General features: G+C 45.3%; 1 protein-coding gene across 5 annotated transcripts; it reads right to left on the reverse strand.

Annotated features, from left to right (window-relative positions):
• Nucleotides 1-9,321: 9,321 nt before the first annotated feature.
• Nucleotides 9,322-22,214, reverse strand: GPKOW (G-patch domain and KOW motifs). Of its 5 annotated transcripts, none has more exons than XM_036996391.2 (13): nucleotides 21,983-22,214; nucleotides 20,824-20,970; nucleotides 17,002-17,210; nucleotides 16,087-16,241; nucleotides 15,858-15,982; nucleotides 13,137-13,246; nucleotides 12,170-12,383; nucleotides 11,607-11,739; nucleotides 10,838-10,964; nucleotides 10,518-10,641; nucleotides 10,354-10,423; nucleotides 9,758-9,843; nucleotides 9,322-9,664 (listed from the first exon to the last, which is right to left on the reverse strand). In XM_036996391.2, the coding sequence occupies exons 3-13, from the start codon at nucleotides 17,175-17,177 to the stop codon at nucleotides 9,530-9,532; spliced, it is 1,455 nt and encodes a 484-aa protein (XP_036852286.1). In that variant the 5' UTR covers nucleotides 17,178-17,210; nucleotides 20,824-20,970; nucleotides 21,983-22,214; the 3' UTR covers nucleotides 9,322-9,529. The 5 variants fall into 5 exon arrangements, with proteins under 5 accessions (XP_036852286.1, XP_036852285.1, XP_073083439.1 ...); XM_036996390.2 differs by lacking the exon at nucleotides 21,983-22,214 and adding an exon at nucleotides 21,789-21,917; XM_073227338.1 differs by lacking the exon at nucleotides 21,983-22,214 and adding an exon at nucleotides 21,497-21,695.
• Between the last annotated feature and the right edge of the window lie 544 nt (nucleotides 22,215-22,758).

The following is a 22,758-nucleotide window of genomic DNA, read 5'->3' on the forward strand; positions in this document are numbered from 1 at the left end:
TAGAGCTTTAGGCACCTGCCTGAGTCTTTGTTACAACCCAGTCTCCTCACTATAAAATAGGAAGGTTACTAGGACCTCCCTCAAGGGTTTTTGGAGGAATTGAGTACTTTAATGTACACAGAGTTATGATCACAGTGTCTAGCACATAATAGCCACTCAAGTAATATTAGTTGTATTATTATTTTTTTAATGGGTTGGGTGGCTTCCCCAGCAAAACAGGTCTGCTATACAGCAATCCTGTTAATTTTTAATACCCTTTGAACTGCAAAAGTTTTAAGTTCTGGGGGAAGGTCAGTATCCCTTGGTGAGTTGCCAGATTGCTGAGGGTGCAAAGGCAAACATCAGACAATGGTTTCCTGTCTCTGCAGAGCTCCAGTTTGGCTTCCAGGTGATCTTGGTACCTAGATGATCCTGCAATGCTAAGATGTGCTGATGCTTTCATTCCCATTTATTATCCCATTGCAGCAATGTGGGTGACCAACCCATGGGAAGTATCAGAAGGGCTGGCCAGCACACCAACCCTCTCACCTCTGTCATATGCCCATCCAGTCCTGTCTGCTTTGAGAAAACTTGAGCCACAGCTGTTGTCTCCATTGCCATGATATCTGAGGATACTTCCCATTGTGCTCATAAAGGATGGAACAGAATTTCACCAATTACTCTTTGTATGACCTCAGCCAAATTAATTAAGCACTTAGCTTCCAATCACTCCTCTCTACAGATAGGACTGGGAATACTGTCTCAATGAGGGCCCAGGCAGGAGTCAGATGATCCATTCAGGCTGGGTGGTTGGGGCAATCTCAATAAAGAGATTATTTACAGGGTGTGGACAGGGTTTGGGGAAACCAGCAAGGGCTGGCAGTGGAGGGCCAGTGGACTTGGGGAAGGAATGGTTGTCAGAACCCAGAGAGGGTGACTTTGCAGAGAGGGTCATCTGACAACTGCTGTGGCCTTTGGTAGAGAGATACCACCAACCCTCAGCAACCCACGGGAATGGACCAGAAGAGTAAATTAACTGCTTTTCTCCTGCCTCCTTTCCTATCAGTATTAAACTGGCCAAACTCAAGGAGCATCCCTAGAACAGGGAGCCTATTGAGGCACCACTTCAAACAGACCAGCTTCCTGGGGGTGCAGAATAAAGTGAGAGTGGGTTTGGGGTAGGAGGAGTTGGGTAGAGCAAAACAGGCCCAGAAAAGAAACTGGTCAGTAGACTCCCATTCCTCCAAGCCCCTGCCACTCTCCTGTTCTCACGGAGAAATACACAATCCTGCAGCCACAGTCCTTGTTCCATTCTCAGTACAGATGTCAACATACACACTTGCACATGCACATAATTAATGCTCCTGTACAGCAGGCTTTCTATTTTTGTGTTTTTGATTTTTCAGTGTTGGCTTTAGTGCTTATTCACTCTACATTTCTTTTCTGTTTAAAAAAATTTTTTATTAAGGTATTAATGATATATACTCTTATGAAGGTTTCACATGAAAAAAACAATGTGGTTACTACATTTACCCATATTCTCAAGTCCCCACCCATACCCCAATGCAGTCACTGTCCATCAGTAAGATGCCACAGATTCACTATTTGCCTTCTCTGTGCTGCACTGTTTTCCCCGTGATCCCCCACACCATGTGTACTAAACAATACCCCTCAATCCCCTTCTCCTTCCCTTCCCACCTGCCCTCCTACACCCCTCCCTCACTCTACATTTCTTAGTGGAGTTCTTAGCAACCAAACTTCAGCCTGGCCTTCCCAAAGCCTAACTGGCCCAAAGGATACTATCTTCACCAAATCAGTGGTTAATTTCTAATTATGTTGCCTGGTTGGAGGCATAAAGGTGTCTTTTCGACCCTTTTGGCAAAAGGATGAAGTATTCTTATAGAAAAAGAAGGGACAACTCAGGGGCATAGTCTCCAAATGGATTTAAGTGCCACATAAAATGGAGTAAATTTCCAGAGAGCTTGATCTTTTCAAGGAGGGCTTTCTTAGTTTACAAACAGCAGGCATCTGTTAGCCAGTCCAGCAACAAGCCTCTGCTCTCTGGCCAGCCGGTTTCATTAAATTAGTCTTAAAGACAACCAATAAAAGGTGCCAATCATTCTACTTAACTATGTGGCTAACCATCCATTATTAATCAGAGTGCATACTTCTGGAAGAGTAAATGGGGTCTCAAAGATCTGAGCTCGATAAGCCCTATAATGCAGTAACTCCTGTGCCTGGTCTAGTGATAAATGCAATGAGTGAGCAGAGCCACACAGAAAAGATAGGTATTCTCTGTGCTCTCTCAATCCTCTTTCCCTCCTCCCCTGTGGTTTAGCACTACAAAAAATTGCCAAATGGATATATACTTTTATATAAGAAATAATCAAATAAATCTTTGTTTTTAAATGGTCATTTGCAAGAGGCTAAACCTTGGTAGCCTTCAAATATCAAGAGAAGGAAGTTTGCTGAGCGTTTTTGTTGTGTCACATTTAAGCCATCTTCCCTTTAATAGGAAGGTATTTCTGCAATTAGATTGGAAATTTAGGACATCGTTAAAATTATGTTCTGATGCAATTGACAAGTGTCTTATGGGCCATGTGATGTTTTTTGGTCAAAAGCGTATTTAGAAATGCAGGCAAAAAAGCAAAATTCTTGTCTCCCATTTAGCTAAGTATCTACACATCACAAGATGAGACATTTTGCAAACTTAAGTAACAACCTCAGAGAGTATGATTTGGGTACATCCCAAAGAGACACACTGTCTTGCCTTTATGTCTGCTCAATGGTAAACTCTGAATGGCACAACTTCATAATCTGGGTCTCTTGGTCTAGGGGCCTCAACTTACAAACATTAACATGCTAAATCCCAGCAAGAACCTGAGGAGGCTGGCAGACTCCCATTCATGTCATTTCAGGTGAATTCAGATAACTGAATATTTAGTCACTGCTTCAGAGCCAGGGAAAGTGAGTTCTCCCTCCAGTCCCAACAACAAGCATCAGGGTATTTTCCCTGGGCCATCAGCAGTGCCTCTGATGGGCATGTGGGGTGCATATAAACAGAGGACTGAGTGTCCAGTGGGCTCTAACCCTTGAGAAATAAGCAGAGTGAGCTGGAGTAGTGACAGACAGTCCCTACTAGACTAGAGGTCACAGGCTTGGCTGCACATCAAGTCCCCTGGGGAGCTTCAGCCATTGGTGCCTGGCTCTCCTTTAAGAGTTCTGATTCCATTGGTCCAGGGAGTTTTTTAGGCACAAGAGGTGATTCTAAGATGGAGCCAAGGTTGAGAACCACTCCTAAAGTCCTAAATTCCATCGAGAACCACACCTTTCAGGCATGTTTGTTTGGAACAGTAGACTTTAGTCTTCTAAAATTTAAAGAACTTATTTGATCCAACCTTTATGATGGTCTCATTTATGCCTGACAACTGTGTGCCTTGCACTTGGGCTTGTGCACTAGTGTTTTTCACACTTAAAAAGTAAATAGAATAAAAAATATCAGGGCATCATGTATAATAAGATAATTATTTTGTAAAATGTTGGTTTGTGTGTGTAAGGTTGTACTGGGTCCAGATGTAAAATATAAAATGTTTATCTTAATGAAGCTTTTGGTCAAAAGAATTACGTAAAATTCTGCCCTTTAATGTTAATACTGACCCCAGATGTGGGATGCACCTCTTGTGTTTGGAATGAGGAATCTGGAGCTCTGAAAGCTTTCACACCTTTCTCTGGGTCACCCAGATACACCAACTAGTGACTCAGAGTTCAAGTCCACGTCTGTGTGTCCGAGCTCCCTGTTACACAGGATGCCTTCCCATCACCCAACACACAGGCTCACACCAATGTCATTGGCATATCTTCAAGTCTCCTCTCACCTTGAAACCCAAAATGAGTAAAGAAGATGTGGAATATGTCTCCACCATAAAAATTAAAGACATATTGCCATTTGTGACAACATGAGTGGACCTAGAGGGTATTATGTTAAGGGAAATAAGTTAGACAGAGAAAGATAAATACCATGATTTCACTTATATATGGGACCTAAAAAGAATAAAATAAATGAACAAGCAAACAAAATATAAATGGACTCACAAACATAGAAAACAAACTGGTGCTTGCCATGGGGTAGAGGGGACGGGTGAAATAGAATGGGAAAAAAAGGTACAAACATCCAATTATAAAATAAGTAAGTCATGGGGATGAAAAGCACAACATGGGGAATGTAGTCGATAATTTTATAATAGCTATGTATGGTGGCAGATGGTAACTACACTTATTGTGGTAAGCATTTCATATGCATGTGGTTGTCAAATCACTGCTGTACACCCAAAACCAATATGGTATTGTACATCAACTATACTTCACGAAAAAAAAAATACATCAAAAGGATCATCCATCATGACCAAGTGGGACCAGAGATGCAAGAATGGCACAGTATTCATAAATCAATCAACATGATACACCATATTAACAAAAAGAAAGATAAAAACCATATGATCATCTCAATAGATGCTTGAAAAGGCATTTGACAAAATTCAATATCCATTCATGATAAAAACTCTCAACAAAATGGGCATAAAGGTTAAGTACCTCAATGCAGTAAGGGCCATATATGATAAACCACAGCTAACACCATACCCAATGGCATACTCAAAAGCTGAAAGCCTTTCTTCTAAGATCAGGAACAAGGCAAGAATGACCACTCTCACCACTTTTATTCAACATAGCACTGTAAGTCCTATCCACAGCAGTCAGACAAGATAAAGAGATAAAAGGCATCCAAATTGGTAAGGAAGAATGAAAACTTTCACTATTTGCAGATGACATGATACTATATATAGAAAACCCTAAAGACTCCACCAAAAAACTATTAGAACTAATAACTGGATTCAGCAAAACTGCAGGATACAAAATACATAGAAATCTGTTATATTCCTCTATATACTAACAATGAACTAGGAAAAAGAGAAATCAGGGAAACAACTCCATTTACAATTACATCAAAGAGATTAAAATACCTAGGAATAAACTAACCAAGGAGTGAAAGACCTGTATTCTGAAAACTATTAAAACACTGATGAGAGAAATAAAAGATACAAATAAGTGGAAATATATCCCATACTCATGGATAGAAAGAATTAATATTGTCAAAATGGCCATCCTGCCCAAAGCAATTTAAAGATTCAGTACAAACCCTTTCAAAATACCAACAGCATTTTTCAATGAACTAGAGTAAATAATCCTAACATTCATATGGACCCACACAAGATCCCAAATAGCCAAAGCCATTCTGAGAAAGAAAAAGAAAGCTGGGAGTATCATACTCCCTAACTTCAAGCTCTACTACAAAGCTACAGTAATCAAAACAGTTTGGCACTGGCACAAGAAAAGACCCACAGATCAATGGAACAGAATAGACAGCCCAGATATAAACCCATGCATATATGGTCAATTAATGTACATAAAGGAGCCATGAATATACAATGGGGAAAAGACAGCCTCTTCAATAACTGGTGTTGGGAAAACTAGACAGCTATATGTAAGAGAATGAAACTGGATCACTGTCTACATATACAGAAGAAAATTCAAAATGGATTAAAGACCTAAATGTAAGATACAAAAATCATAAAACTTTTAGAAGAAAACAGGCAAAAATCTCTTGAACATAAGCATGAACAATTTTTTTCTGGACACACCTCCCAAGGCAAGGGAAACAAAATGTGAACAAGTTGGACTACATCAAACTAAAAAAGCTTCTGTACAGCAAGACACCATCAACAGAGGTATGCAACCATCAAAAGGCAACCTACAGTTTGAGAATATATTTGTAAATGATTTATCTGATAAGGGGTTAACACCCAAAATATATTAAGAACTCATATGCCTTGACACCAGAAAAATAAATAACCTGATTAAAAATGGCGGTAGGACCTGAAAATTTTTCCAAAGAAGAAATACAGATGATCAATAGGCACGTGAAAAGATGCTCCACATTGTTAATCATCAGGGAAATGCAAATCAAAACCACAATGAGATATCACCTTGCACCCATCAGAATGTCCACTATCAAAAGAGAAGAAATAACAAGGTTAGCAAGGATGTGGAGAAACAGGAACCCTTCTACACTATTCGTGGTAATGTAAATTGGTGTAGCCACTATAGAAAACAGTAATGGAGGTTCCTCAAAAAACTAAAAATAGAAATACCATTTTGACCCTGTAATTCCACTTCCGGAAATTTATCCAAAGAAAACAAAATTCCTGATTCAAAATGATATATGCATCCCTATGTTTATTGCCACATTATTTACAATAGCCCAGATATGGAAGCAACCAAAGTGTCCATCCATAGATGAATGGATAAAGAAGATGTGGCACATGTACACAATGGAATATTATTCAAACATAAAAAAGAAATAAATCCTGCCATTTGCGCATGGATGGATCTAGAGGGTATTATGCTAAGTGAAATAGGCCAAGCAGAGAAGACAAATACCATGTTTTCACTTATTTCTGGAATCTAAAAACAAAACAAAATGGACAAAATGGCAGTAGACACTGAGAAGTGACTGGTAGTTACCATAGGAGAGGGGTTAGTGTGGGTAGGTGGTGAGGGTGAGGAGGATTGAGGCACAAAAATTCCCAATCATAATATAAGTTGGTCACGGGGATAGTAGTATAGCATAGAGAATACAGCCAATGATTCTGTAACATCTTTTCTATGTTGACAGTAACTATGCAGTTGGGGTGAAGATTTAATGATGTGGGTAACTGTTAAATCACTGTGTTGTATACTTGAAACTAAACTGTATATCAACTGTACTTCAATTAAAGAAAAATACAACCCAGCCTGTAATTCTGGAGGCAGTGTGTACAATCACAATTGCTCAGGAACTGGAGCAACTGGGAGTGGTAGCTTGTCCCCCACTGTCCTTTTTAACCCTGCTGTCCAATCTTGAAACCATTTGAGTTCTGGAATTAATTAATTAGGGATGGTAAAATAAGTAAATCAGCCTGTGCAAGTGTACTTCATGTTGGGGTTACTCTCTTGTAAAGTTACTAATCATCCCTTACCTTACTGGGCACTGCTGATCTGGCCAACTCATAGTTTTTCTATACCTGCTCATTTGGGCTGTGAACAGCAGTCTGCTTCTGCTTGGCGGGATGGCAGCTTTACTTGTATTATCTTGCTCTAGGAGTTTAAGTGTTAAATTCTCCGACACTGTGCCATGCTCTGACAGGAGCTGATCTGAGTGGCCTAGATCTAACTCAAATACCACTTGCTTTACCAATGACTTAGTGATCGAGGATGATTTAAAAATAATCGTGCCTAAAACTGTCTTCCCATATTAACCCAAATATATATGGTCAATTAATATATGATAAAGGAGCCATGGACATACAATGGGGAAATGACAGCCTCTTCAACAGCTGGTGTTGGCAAAACTGGACAGCTACATGTAAGAAAATGAAACTGGATCATTGTCTAACCCCATACACAAAAGTAAACTTGAAATGGATCAAAGACCCGAATGTAAGTCATGAAACCATAAAACTCTTAGAAAAAAACATAGGCAAAAATCTCTTGGACATAAACATGAGCGACCTCTTCATGAACATATCTCCCTGGGCAAGGGAAACAAAAGCAAAAATGAACAAGTGGGACTATATCAAGCTGAAAAGCTTCTTCTGTACAGCAAAGGACACCACCAATAGAACAAAAAGGCATCTTACAGTATGGGAGAATATATTCATAAATTACAGATCCGATAAAGGGTTGACATCCAAAATATATAAAGAGCTTACGCACCTCAACAAACAAAAAGCAAATAATCCAATTAAAAAATGGGCAGAGGAGCTGAACAGGGAGTTCTCCAAAGAAGAAATTCAGATGGCCAACAGACACATGAAAAGATGCTCTACATTGCTTGTCATCAGAGAAATGCAAATTAAAGCCACAATGAGATATCACCTCATACCAGTAAGGGTGGCTACCACCCAAAAGACAAACAACAACAAATGTTGGCAAGGTTGTGGAGAAACAGGAACCCTCCTACACTGCTGGTGGGAATGTAAATTAGTTCAACCATGTGGAAAGCTGCATGGAAGTTCCTCAAAATGCTCAAAATAGAAATACCATTTGACCCAGGAATTCCACTTCTAGGAATTTACCCTAAGCATGCAGCACTCCAGTTTGAAAAAGACTGATGCACCCCTGTGTTTAACGCTGCACTATTTACAATAGCCAAGATATGGAAGCAACCTAAATGTCTATCAGTAGATGAATGGATAAGAAGATTTGGTACATATACACAATGGAATATTACTCAGCCATAAGAAGAAAACAGATCCTGCCATTTGCAACAACATGGATGGAGCTAGAGGGTATTATGCTCAGTGAAATAAGCCAGGCGGAGAAATACAAGTACCAAATGATTTCACTCATATGTGGAGTATAAGAGCAAAGAAAAAACTGAAGGAACAAAACAGCAGCAGAATCACAGAACCCAACAATGGACTAACAGTTACCAAAGGGAAAGGGACAGGGGAGGATGGGTGGGAAGGGGAGGATAAGGGGGCAAAAAAAGAAGGGGCATTACGATTAGCATGTATAATTTGTGGGGGCACGGGGAGGGCTGTGTAACATGGAGAAGACAATTAGTGATTCTACAGCATCTTACTACGTGGATGGACAGTGACTGTAATGGGGCATGTGGTGGGGGATTTGGTAATGGGGGGAGTCTAGTAAACATAATGTTCTTCGTGTAATTGTAGATTAATGATACCAAAATAAATTTTTTAAAAAACTGTCTTCCCTCGCTGATTTTTGTCTCTCAGGCCATTAAACAGCAAAAAGTTTGTGTAGTCTTTGACAATAGCCTTGTTGAGAATCCAGTTACCTAAAGCAACCAGAGAAATGCTACCTGAGACAGATTTTTACATGCAAGGAAAACTTTGGGGACTAAAACAGGTGCCCTGAAGTTAACTGGCTTCTTTGGAAAGTAGTGCTAACACATCTCATGTGTGCGTCGAAGCCTCCCTTCCTCTTGATACCCATCACTGGCTCAAAATGCCCTCTGGGTATCTGCTTTGAACCAAGGGTAAAAGCAGAGCTACAGCTAGGGTTCTTGTTAGGAAAGTTGTCCAGAGATGTGGCATTCCAGACTCCATAGTGTCTACTCAGGGAACAGATTTCATAGCTTCTGTAATCCAAGTGAGCCTGTGAGTGGATGGATTCTTTATCTTGTCTGGCAGCCCAAGCAGGGTGGTGGGGCTGAAAAATGGAATGGCTCCCACCTCTATTCACAGTTCAACACACCATTTATATCTTCATTTTACTAAATATTTGATATGTTTTTTATTATCCAAACTTATGGAAAATACTTGGTTTGTTTCTAGCCTCCCTTCCAGTCCATTCACCTTGCTCCCTGGCCATGTCTCAGGGCTGCCCTGCAAGTGGAGGCTGGAACAATCACCTTCCCGCCTTCCTGAAAGTAGGCTTTTCTGTACAGAATGGGTAACAGCCTGGGGGACTCAAGTGGGTCCATGGGTTAGTCTTCGTCTGAGTCACTGGGGCCCATGTACTGGCAGACAGCATCGTAGTGAAGCTCTACCAGCTGATTCTCTTTCCGTAGCTGCACCAGAGCCTGGCTCCGCTCTCTGTCCCGGCCCAGCAAATGGCCCACCTAGAGCAGGGGCAGCTGGAGTCAGCAAGGCCAACACAGACCCTGGGACATTCCCTGCATGCCCCCACCCCCATTCTCAGGTCTGGGACTCACCCTTCCAGCCTGTGGTCCCAATACCACCATCACCCGGTTGCCCTTGACCTTGGGCACCAGGGTCTCCAGCATGTCTTCCCTCAGGCCTGCAGGCAAGGACAGAGAGTGAGGCCTGCAGCCAGGGCCAGCCCAGCCAGCATTCTGTCAGAAGGGCCTTTCCTGTATTCCCCAGAGCCACTGTGCACGCTGCTGACAGATGGGAGGCCCACCACACCCATTTCACAGCTAAGGAAACCTAAAGAGCAGCTCCTAGAAATAACTATAATAGAGGGAGCATTTCTGTTTGATGATGATGGATGGGGGTGGTAAAAGCCAATTATTGCAGGTATGTCACATGCCCTGCCCTGCACAGGGAGCTCAGTACACATCCCTACAAGGCTCCATTCATGGGAGGGCAGAAGAGGTCATTTCCATACAAATTTTACAGATGGGGAAAGGGGCTCAGACAATCCACAGGAATGCCTAATGTTCTATTAAAGCATGCTGGGTCTTACAAAAAACCTGAACTCTGCCCAACCTTCCAGCCTCTTGGCCTAAGACAGCCTTCTTGATCAGCCTCCAGGCTGGTAATGACCCAACAGACACCCATGACTCACCTTCCAGGATCTGGTCTTCATCTGTCCGACACACACAGGTATCTGGGCTGAGGACATCTTCAATTGTCATCTGGGGAGAGTGTCAGGGGATGTGAGAATGTTAGAGAATTAAGGGAGCCTAATCCCTGGGGGGATAAAAGGGACTTAGGTTGTGGGGTTCCCACCTTCGTGTTGTAATACTGGCCGCCCTTGTGCAACTTGTCCACAAATCTCACGCGCAGGTCCCTATGCAGCCAGTGCTGACTCCTGGGTGCTGCTTTCTCACTCTTGGGTGCAGGCCCATCTTGTCTGTGGAGAGGGGGCCAACAGCGGGTTAGTCAGACACATGTTCTGCTCACCCCACCTTTGCCAATGCTGAGAAACACCCATAATGCTGTTCCTACTTCCTTCTATGCTCTTGCCTTGCCCTGGAAGCCTTCTTTGACTGCTGGAGCCTCCCCACAGCCCCGCCCTCTTCCCTCATCCCAGATGCCCAGGGTCCCACCGGTCCAGAAAGTGTTTCCGCTTCCTCTCTGAGTCCTCCCGCCAGACGTGGGGGTCCTGATCACGGATGCCCTTGCATGATGAAGCTGTTCCATTCTGTTGCCCTGGGGAAGTTTTGCTCACCTGGCCTGTGTGCAGGGGGGTGTGAAGAGAACCAAAAAGGGGCCTTAGTTCTCTCTCTCTCTTTCTTTCCAGGTCACATCTCAGCCTCAGGTCACCTCCCATCTGCCAACATCTCCCCTCTTACCATCACACCTTTGCCTAGGCTATTAGAATGCTCTCCCCTTTCTCTCATTTGTCCTGGCCTCCTTCAGGAAACCTTTCTCAACCACTCCAGCCCATGCTGACAGTGCTTATCTAGGTCAACCGTGTAGTGTGGGCGGGGGAGTCCTGGAGAGCTCTGTTGCCAAACTGACCCTCTTACTGACATGTCTACAGTGCCTTCCTCCCCGGTCATGCCCTAGTCCTGGCTGCTCTCACTCCTTAGCAAAAGAGAGGTTCATCACTCCAAAAAGACAAAGGCTTCCTGAGGGTAGGAATTGGTTTCCACACCTGTTTCTTCTCCCTCAGAAAGAGGCTAAAGACCCAGGGTTACTATATCAGCCTTTTTTCAATCAAACTGAATAAACCACTTATCTTCATTCTTATCTCTTGACCTCTGACCAGAAGTCACATGTCTCTTCTGCAGATCTAGCCCTCATCCTGAGATAGGCCATACCACCCCTAGAATGCTTCTCCAACTCCCCCAGCTAGTTAAGAGGCTCACTCACCGAAGTCTAAGGAGTTCTTGTCAAACTCTTTCTTGGAGACAGACCGCAGGCAGTACTCACTAACAGTCACCACGCGGCTCCCCACAGCCAGACGAACCATGGCTCGAACATTGTCAGGATCAAGGCCTTCCACCTAAAGTGTTGGTAGGAAGAAGTTAGGTAGAGGGTGGGTAGATTCGACCCACACTCCTAGGACCAAGCTGTTCCCCTTTACCTCCAATAGGCCTGACTCTGGTGACTTCCCCAGCTGACTGTGACCCCTGTGGGCAGGGAACAGTCCTGGTCTCTGTCTCCCTCAGCAGACTGTGGGGTATGGACATATTTTAAGCATTTAATCCTTGGGGACTTATGGCATGTGGCATTCTCTCTCTTTTAGTTGGAAACTGAGGCTCACAAAGGCCCAGCAAGTGGTCCTGAGTTACTGAATGAGCAGTGAGCCAGGAAGACCCATAAGACAAGGGCTTCTAGACTTTCTACCCCAAACCTAATTCTCTTCCCTCTGACCCGCATAGCAATCCTCCCTGATGCCTGTTTTGGACTCCAGGCATATCTTGGTTCCTTACCTTCCCATAGAGGCCTCGATGAGGGCCAGAAAGTACCACCACAGCTCTTCCAGGCACCAGTCCTTGAGATTGGTCTTCCTTGTCCTTCTTTTGTTCCTCGTCTGGCCTCGGCAGGTAGTGGGGGCTGGTGGGGGCCAGAGTCTGGACCTCAGTCAGGCTGGCACCCAGCCCTAACCCCTTGGGCCTCAGTGAGTTGACACGGGGCTTCACCACTCTGCAGGGAGCACAGAATATTGGCTTGTTGGGGGATGCAATGGTCTTCAGTGCCCCTAACCTCCCATCCAAATCCCACCCTATCAATATATTCAAGAATATATTTCCTAATCTCATATTAGAACTACATTTGACCTATAGCAATGGCAATTTCATTTGGTTCAACCTAATGACATGCTGCATATACCATCTTTTATATAGCACCTACAGTGGGATCTGAGGCAGATCCCTTTAACTAAATACCCTGATATTTCTATAGGGGATATCATGCAAATATTCAGCCAAGCAGGAGAAATAGACTATAAAACGCTCAATGTCAATTCATGACCCATTTGGCTGCTATATGGCTATGAAAAAAAAGTTTTGTTTTCAGAATTCTTTGGAGTTTACAACTGTGGAGAAGGGTTTGGAAGTCCATGTGATAATAGCAAATGTTTAGTCTATCCTTATTTGGGGCCAGGACCTACTGTACTTTGTGTGTGTAATTTCACTTAACTCTCACAATAGACCTGGGAAATCAGTATTGTTATTATTCCCATTTTTCAGGTGAGGAAGCTGATGCCCAGAGAGGCAGTCTTTACATAAATGGGATCACATTATGGAGTTTCAAAGGATAGGTAGGAGGTTGAAACAGCAGTGGAAGGGCCTACTGAATTACTTAGGGTGGTAATGTGTCCTGTCCCTGTTTGGATGGTTCTGCATGGGTGGTTCACTACCCCATCTGCTGTCCCCTTGCCCTTATCCTAGAACTCACTGATTGAAGGTGCAGCCAATGCCCTCGCCAGGTTTCCAGCCCATGCCCCGCAGCATGGCCAGCCCGTAGGCCTCCACAGGGATAGCCTCATAATCGGCCTCCTCTGGCACCTAAGGGTTCAGGGAGAGGAAAGACAGTTAGGCTTGGCTTACAGTAGGCCCTCTCAAGTGTTCTTGCTATCACCCACTGGGTAACCTGTGATGGTTCTTTTTCAGTCAGCTCAAGGGTGATTTTTGATTTCCTCTTGCCATCCCTCACTTTATTCCTCCACGTTCAGTCTTTCAACAAATACTTATAAAGCACCTATTCTGTGCCAGGTACTGTTCTAGGTGCTGGGAATAAAGCAGTGAATAAAACAGACAAAAACTGCCCTTGTGGAGCTTACAATAAATAAAATTCTAGTTCTAGTTATGGAGACACACAATAAATAAAATACATAAAATATGATATGTCAAGTGGTGATAAGTTATATGAAGAAACTAAAGTAGGTTAAGGGGATGCAGAGGGATGGTGAAGGGAGTGGCACTGAGTTGATATTTGAGCAGAGATCAGAAAAGGAAGCCATGAGGACCCAGTAACTCTAGTTCTAGGAATTTACCCAAAGAAAACAAAATCTCTGATTAGGAAAATATATGCACCCCCTATGTTTATTGCCACATTATTTATAATAGCCAAGATATGGAAACAACCAAAGTGTCCATCCATAGATGAACGAATCAAGAAGATGCGGTACATATACACAATGAAATATTATTCAGCCATAAAAAAAGGAAAGGAATTCTGCCATTTGCAACAGCATGGATAGACCTAGAGGATATTATACTAAGTGAAATAAGCCAGGTAAAGAAAGACAAATACTATATGATTTCACTTATTTTTGGAATATATAAACAAAACAAAACAAAATGAACAAAATAGCCATTGATTCATAGATACTGATAAGTGATTGGTAGTTATCATGGGAGAGGGGTTGGGGTGGCTGGGTGGGGAGGGTGAGGGGGATAAAGAGGCACAGAATCTCAATATAACATAAGTTGGTCACAGGGATGGTAGTATAACATGGAGCATATAGCCAATGATTCTATAACATCTTTCTATGTTGACAGATAGTAACTACACTAGTTAGGGTGAGGACTGAGGATTTAATAATGTGTGTAACTGTTGAATCACTGTGTTGTCTACTTGAAACCAATATAATATTGTATATAAACTATACTTCAATAAATAAGTTAATTTAAAAAAAGAAAAAAAGAAAAGGGAGCTGTGAGGATATGAGAAGGAAGACTGTTTCAAGCAGAAGACAGTAAAAACAAAGAAAGGCCCTTGGGCAGAACAAGATTCGGTACATGTGAAGAGTATTGTGAAAGTAAACCTGACTGAAACAGACACAGCAGCTGAGAGGTGTGTTAAGAGATTAATTGGGAGAGCTGGGCAGGAGGTACAAGAGGGTGGCAGCCACAAGGAGGACAAGTGAGGAAGTTACTGCAATAGTCCAGATGAGACAAGCTGGTGACTCAGACCAGAGTGGTGGTAGCAGTGACTGTGAGAGGTGTGTCAGATTCTGGATGTACTCTGTAAAGGGAGATGATAGGACTGTGCTGATAGACTGAATAATAAAGAGGGGAGTCAAGGGTGACAGAGGTTTTTAGGATGAGTGAGAGGAAGGATGGTGGGAACTATGGTCAGTCACAGTGTGGAAGGCTGCAAGAAGAGGGACATTAGAGAAATGAGGCCAAAGCTGGAACAAGATGGAGAGTGGACTGAAAGCCATTTTTAAAATTTCTGAGATCAAAGAAACCAGAGGACATCTGAAGGCTGATGAGAACAGTTCAGTTGAAAGAGAGGGTGGTCTGCGACTGCTGGAGTACTAGGATCCAAAGAAGCATTACAAAAAAACTGTGACTGAAGGGGTGAAAAGTGGGGCCCATAGGTATGAAAGACAGACTTGGTTACTTCTGTAAACACACCTCACCTTTCCTGTTATCATGTGTCATCACTGCCTCCTTAATTCTTTATACTCACTCTAGACACACCATACAGCTTTCCTGCTGCCATGCCATTGCTTGGGTTGTTGACGCTGTTAGGAATACTAACTCTTCTTCTCTTCCTTTTCTCACTAAACCCTACCTGTCCTTCCAGGCCTCACGCCTACCACTCAGGTCTGAGTCTCCATCGTTTCTAGCCTGACAACTGGTCTCCTTGCTTCCATGTTTGCTTACTAGTCTGTTCTGTTCACAGCAGCCAGAGAGATCCTGTCAAATCATAAGTCTTGTCCTTTCTCTGCTCAGAGCACTCTGGTGGCTCTCATCTCTTTCAGAGTAAAAGTCAAAGTCTTTACCATGGCCCACAAGATTCTGCCTAATTTAACATCCCCACTTTTGACCTCATCAACTACCCTTCCCCTCACTCATTCCACTCCAGCTTCATTGGTCTTCTTGTTGCTATTCAAACATTCTAGGCAGAGTCTACCCTCTGGACCTTTACACATCCTGTTCCCTTTGCTCCCCATCTCATTCAGATAATCCCAAAATCCAAGTACTTTTTCACACTGCGGTATCTGAATTAATTTGTTAGTGCTTGCAAAAAGGGTGGAAGGAGGAAGGGATAGGCAATGGGCCTCTAGCACACACATAGATATTCCCTGCTGTGTGCAGGAAGGCAAGCCTGACAGACAGGGCAAAGAGAGGTTCAGGTAGGAGGAAGGGTTAGGGGCCAGCTCACTGTGTCAGCCTGGGGTTCGCTGTCTGCTCCTTCCCTGTTGGGGGAGCATCCTTTCTTGATCATGGGGATAGCGAGTGTGGGGTTGACACCTGCATTCTCTCTCTCCTCCAAAGACTTCTTGGATTCTAAGGAAGAATGGAAGGGAGCAATGAGGTCCCACTCTATCCTATCCTTTCATTTTCCTCCCCTTCTTCCTTCATTAGGGCAAGGTAAAGGAGGGATCACTCACCCTCACTGAGCTCCTTCACAGCCTGGGACAGCACACCATACACCAAGGCCTTAGTATCTGTGGATGACCCAGGGGCATGGGTCGGTTGCAGCCTGTGATGGACACTCTGGATCAAAGGTATGATGAGTTCCTTGGGGGCTTCTGAGGGCTTCACACTGATGTGGAAACACAGGGGTGAAGTTGGGAGAGTAGTCACTGGACTCTGAGCCATACCCATTCATTCAGGGAAAACACAGAACTCACTCACTCTCACAAGCATGGACCATGCCCTTCCTTCTGTCTGACTCTCCTATTCTGGCTCTTATGGTGATTTCTTTGGATTCTCCCCCATCCCCAACTCTTAAATGTCTGAGTCTTTAAGGAATCGGTCCTCAGTCCTGGATCCTCTGTTCATCACAAAATCCATTTCCATGGCTTCCACAATGACTCACAAGTCACCATCTTCAGCCCAGGTCCAGGTTCCATACCGGTCATCTGGATGGTTTGATTCTCTTCTGGAAGTCCCTCTCTTCAACTCTCCTTTCCGAATTAAGCTGACGATGGCTTCCCTCAACCTGAATCTGCCGCTCCATCCCGTTCGCCATATCGGAGAAGCCCCACCACTTCAGTTGAGACACTAGGGGTCCTGTAATTCGCCTCTCTTTTCCTACTCTCATAACGCAACACATCTCAGGGTCTCCAAGTCCTAAAGACACACCCTCTCAGGAATACATCCTCTCTTCTCAACTCCCACGGCTATCAGGTCAAATATCTCCACCTCTCCTACAAACTCCAGCCTTCCCACCTCCACGAATTTCCTCAGGCTGTGCTTCAGGCTTTCCAGGCCACTGTCACCAAAACAGACAACTCACATTCTACCCTCCCGCTAGCACCCACCCCACCGATTTTCAAGGGATTAAAGACCCAGCGCTTCACCTCTGCAACTCCCTTCCTTCCACGGTCTTCAAGAAATACTTCTCCTCAGGAGCCGCACCAGCGCCATCCCCCTGGTCGGCCAGCCGTCTTAGGGCGGACGTGCGACTGAAGCTGAATGAAATCGGGGCAGTGTTGACTCCTGCCTGCCGCAAAACACCCTCACCGGCGTCTGCCATCTTGCTCCTTTTCAGAGGTCGGCGCGCTGCTTGCTGGGAAATTTAGTTTGGGCTCGGCTTGCTGGAGGCAGATGTCGAGCACTAGAACTACCTTTCCCTTAAAACACTGCGGCATGGGCCGACGAAGGAGGCTAAAGGACCGTAGGAAGTAATTGTCGCTCTTTTTAGTTGAAGGAGTGCGTCGGGCCAAGCGTACAGGGAAATGTAGTTCTTCAGCGAGGTAGGCGTGGTAGAAGGTGAAATCATTCTTACCACGTAGTCATTTCTTTCTGTAGGCGTTTGACAACTATTTATTAATTGCCTCCTGTGTGCGTGTTACTGTGCCGTATGATGTGCGAAGAGTTAGGTAAAATAAATCATTGAGATTTAATACTCCACAAGTTGTGGAATCAGGTATTAATGAAATAGATCTCTTACTCTCTAGAGCTCATAATCCAGTGGAGAGCAATGACACTTAAGCGGATTATTTTTTTAATTCAAGTATCATTGATATACAATCTTATGATGGTCTCACATAAACAACACAGTGGTTTCCACGTTCACCCATATTATCAAGTTCTCACCCTCTCCATTGTGGTCACTGTCTATCAACGTGGTAAGATGTTACAGTCATTGTCTTCTCAGTGCTGTACTGCCTTGCCCATCACCTACCTATATTGTGATTGTGAATTATAGTTCCCCTTAATACCCTTATTCCTCCCCAGCCCTTCCCCTTCAGTAATGACTAGTCCCTTCTTGGAGTCGGTGAGTCTTTTCTTAAGCAGATATTTTTTAAAAATAGTTCCTACCAATAAATGTGAGAGATAGGTACTAAGACTTCAAAAGATTATTGAGGCAGAATCCTCTTGTTTAGGACCTCAAGAGTTTTTAAAGTAGAAGACTGATACTTACATAGTCAACAAGCAGGTGTACAACAAATCTGCTAAAAATTCATCCCAAGGAAATCAACAAAGATGTGCGAAAAGATTTTTATATGAGATTCATCATAGTATAATTTATTGTAGCAAAAACTCGAAGACCACTTCAAAAGAAGGGAATGGAGTAAATGAATAATAGCACATACCTTGGATGGAACAAATATACTAGAATCTTCTAATGTGAAGCTATAAATATAATTAAGTGAAATGGGAACACAGTCACAATGTTTGTAAAGTAGATTAATAAGGGAGGTTAGAGGATGGTCTTGAAAACAGGAAGCCCAATATTGCATCAATCTTGTGGCCAATGCTTCCAGGTTTAGAAACTGGGCATCCTGGAATGGGCCCTTAATCTGAAGTGCAAAGCCACTGCAGTTTTCAATATACAACAAAAATGTATACATTTTTATTTTGAAATAATTTGAGTTAAATGTTATAAAACTAGTACAGAGTTCCTCTATTTTCTTTACCTAGATCTTCCTAAACATTTTACATAACAACAATATAATTATCAAAATCAGGAAATTAACACTGGTGCAATTCTACAAACTATACTCCATGTTGTGTCACAGGGTTCAATCTAGGATTACACACTGCGTATAATTGCAATGCCTCCTTAGTCTTCTCCAGTCTGTGACAGTTTCCAGTCTTTCCTTGTCTTTCAAGACTTTAACACTTTTGAAAAGTTCAGTTCAGTTATTTTGTAGAATGTCCCTCTATTTTGGCTCCTCTAATGATGTCTCACGATGAGACTGAAGTTATGGATCTTTAAGTAAGAATGCCACAGAGACTGGGCATCCTGGAATGGGCCCTTAATCTGAAGTGCAAAGCCACTGCAGTTTTCAATATACAACAAAAATGTATACATTTTTATTTTGAAATGCCCCTCTCCTCACATCGTATCAGGAAGTTCATGATTCTTATTACTAAAGATGTGAACATGGCTTGGGAGGAAAACTGTCCACTACCTGACAACTGCAAGACAACTTTCATGCAAGGTACACCTGGTCACTGGCCAAACAACAAGAGCAAAGACAGTCAGTCCTCCAGGAAAAAAAAAAAGTAACCTGTGAAAACCACATTGTAAAATAAAACACAACTTTCAACCCTGGAAGCATATCCATCATGCTATTCAGGATTTTTCTTTTCTTTTGCTCTCAAGAACACCTCTGAGGTGTAGGATCCCAATGATGTAAATGCTGTAAGGGTGAATGAACCTCCTTCAGGGAACCCAACCTCTTTTTATGCTAAGAAATTATGGTCTTTCCTAACACACATTTTTGACTAAATACTTTCCACAACAAAATAACAATGTCTGCTGTTGCCACTTCTATTCAATATTGTACTTAAAGTTCTAGCAAAGGAAATTTGGGAAGAAAATAAATAAAAGGCACCCAGATTAAAGGGGAAGAGGTAAAACCATCTCTATTTGCAGATGACATTATATAGAAAATCCTAATAAATCCACTAAAAAGCTATTAGAACTCATGAACAAGTTTGGTAAGGTTACAGAGGATCAATATAAAGAATGAATTTTATTTCTATAGATAAATAAAAATGAAAGAATATAATTCCATTTACAATAGCCTCAAAAAAATAAAATGCTTAGGAATAAATTTAACAAAATAAGTGTAAAAATTGTACTCACAAAACTACAAAACATTGTTGAAAGAAAATAAAGGTAACCTAAATAAATGGAGAGATATCCAATATTAACTCAGGGCTTGAGCTGGATTCTCAGCTCCGATCCTTCGCCACCACCCTTTCCCGCTGAATCCACGCCCCCAATTTCATTAAGGGGGTCTCCAGCGTCTTGGACTGTTCAAGCTCCCCAAAACTACACAAAAGTTTTTCAGACCTTCCTGTATCTGTCATGCTAGGAATCCGCATGGAAGGCAAGGTAGCCTAGGGACACCCGACTATGCAGGACATTATTTGTCCTGCCAGTCTAACAAGCTAACCGCTGGAATATGGAATACGCTAAGAAAGCTGTGAGTGACTCTAGGAATAAACTACGTAGGCCCGGCCACTTAAATTAACATTCAATTCTCGCCAATTTGACCCTACATCCAGGTTTCTTCCACCATTTAATTACCTTGATAGTACACCCTCAAGTAGTGGTCCAGACTCCGCCTATACCAATCAACGACCACATCCTGCCTTCTTAACTACTACTACTGGAATAAAACACCAAGCCCTCCTACCTACCTCTAACAACACGCAGAACCCGCCCCTCCAGTAACACCCTGAGGCCCACCAGGGAAGCCCACCCGGGATTCAGCTCCTGAACATTCCAGACCCGCCCTCTAATTAGCCTAGAAACCTCCAGTCAGTCCTCACAATTTCGAGCCCTGCCCCCTAGTACGTTTGTAGGCTCCAGCCGCCAGACTGGCACTCCAGGCCCGCCCCTTAGTCAAGTGCCCGCCCCGGCGCTCTGCAGGCCCCGCCTCCTCAGAAACGCCTTTCGACGCCCCGCCCACAGGGATGCCGACCCAGTCCGGCACTCACAACTCACGTGGCAACATTCACCTATTGCAAAGACCCGCCGGGTGTGTCAACTCCTTATAAGAAAATTCTAGGATACCCCCACGGCCCCGCCCACTCGATTCTCCCTCCGAGCCCCGCCCTCCCGAGCCACGACCATTGGGGGAGAAACCAACAATTACGGGTCCCCGTCAGAACCCAGCTCCACCCCCGCCCCCCGGGGAGGCCCCGCCCCCGACACGCACCCTCCTTGGAGCGCAGGCGCAATGTGGTGCCCGTCCTGCGTACCAGCGCCGCCACGTCGGCCGCAGCTCGCGCAGCCAGGGGACGTCAGTCCAGCCGTGCCAGGAGCTGCCGGGCCCTAGGGCCTGCGGGCTGGCGAGGGCCCCGGCCTGCGCGGGTGGGAAGAACAGATCAGCGCCCACTCTCAGCATCGGCAAACCCCCAGCTCCCTGACGCCCGAAGACGCCGAATGCCCGCCCCTCAAGATCTTCGGAGACCCCCGGACCACTCCCTCCCCCGGCAGTTCCGGAGGTGGCCGACTGTGCCCCTCATCTCCCGCCACCCCGGAAAGTCGCGCGTGGGCCTGTGCACCCCGTCGGCCCCCACGATATCCCAGGAGATAGCCATTGGCTCGCAATATTCCTGGACACCTCCGAACGCCTGTGAATATCCCTGGAGGTCCCCGACTGCCCCCTCAGAACCCCAGATTCCAAACTCTTCCCCCACAATGTCGAGAGGGACCCCAGTTCCCCCAGGTGTACCGACAGAATACGGTCTGCCCCACTGTGGCCCGGCACCCCCGATTCCCTTTCCAGATACCCTAGGCAACCCTGATGGCCCATGCAGCCTCACATTGCCCCTCCACACATCCCCAGAGGCCCCTGCTTAAATCCCCACAATTAAGTCACCACAGACCCTGAGGCCTAGGTGGTCCTAGTGACCCCCGGCAGACCCCTCCGGCACACCTCCCGGGAGACTCGTAAGAGCCCCCCGGGTCTGGTGTTCCGCCCCGCGGCGCACGTGCAGATAGGGGACCTCGAGCCCAGCCCGGGTCGCCGGGCCCCTGCCCCCGGTCGCCGCCTCCGCCGCCGCCGCTTGGGCTCCAGTGCTGCTTTGTTTGCCACCTGTCGGAAGGAAAAGCTGAGGAGCAGACAGGCGGAGCGAGGAGTGGCAGGGACGCGCCCACTCCCTCCCCGCCTCCCCCTACCTCCTCTGCTTCCCCTGGGGTCTGTGGCGCCCCCCGCGCGCGGCTCCATGACCCGTGGTCTGGAGGGTGGACGCACGGCCGCCAGCGACGTGTTTGGAGCTCTGGGTGCGCTCACCTGGCGGCCTGCCCGGGCCTCAACGCGGCTGAGGCGGGCCGGTCCCGTGCCCGGCGTCCCGACCCGCGCGGTGACCTACCTGGCGGCTGGCAAGCAGGCCTGGCTGCGGGAGCCAGCGCGAGCGCTTGGCCTCGCTGTCTCAGGCGCCTCTCTGTTCTCCCAGGACGCTGAGCTGGGGCTCTTCTGTCCACCCGGGGGATGTTATTTCAGGTGTGAGGAAAGGGAAGTCGAGGCCCAGAGAAGTGAAGGGCCCCACCTGAGCTCTGTCATCTAAGAACCGGGCATGCACATCCGGAGCCCAGGTTTCATCAGGGAACTCTGCCGCTTCCAACAGAGCTTTGCACATGGTAGGCGCTCAGTAAATGTGCAGTGAGTGTTCGCCTAAGCCGGTTCCTGCTGGGGAACTGAAAGAATCCGGTGAGCTGGGGAGGGGCTGCCTTTGGAGCCTTGAGGGCCATGACAGGGTTTGGGGCCCTGAGCCTGATAGGGTTGGGGGACTCAGAAGGCAGGGAAGGGCAGGTCCCCTTGAGAGTGGAAGGGGGGGTTCCTGGACTTGAAGAGGCTTTGAAGATACCTGGATGGGTGTGGGGTGCCAGACAATGAAAGAGGAGAAAGGAGGCCTGTGGTAGGTTTGAAAAGGGCGGTGGGAGTTGGGGGTGGGATCTAAGGGCACAGACCCCAGTGGAGGAGGGCTTGGGCACAGTGTTGCTGTAGTGGAAGGACGAATGGGGAGCAGTGAGAGACAGCCTGGGACCACCACTCTGTGGAGGAAGAAGCTGAGGGCAGGAGGTCTCAGACAACTTCCCAGGACCCCACAGCTCCCCGAACAACGACCTAGGTCTCAGGCAGCTTACC

This window comes from Manis javanica, chromosome X (genome assembly GCF_040802235.1).
Source record: "Manis javanica isolate MJ-LG chromosome X, MJ_LKY, whole genome shotgun sequence".
Taxonomy (NCBI): Eukaryota; Metazoa; Chordata; class Mammalia; order Pholidota; family Manidae; genus Manis; species Manis javanica.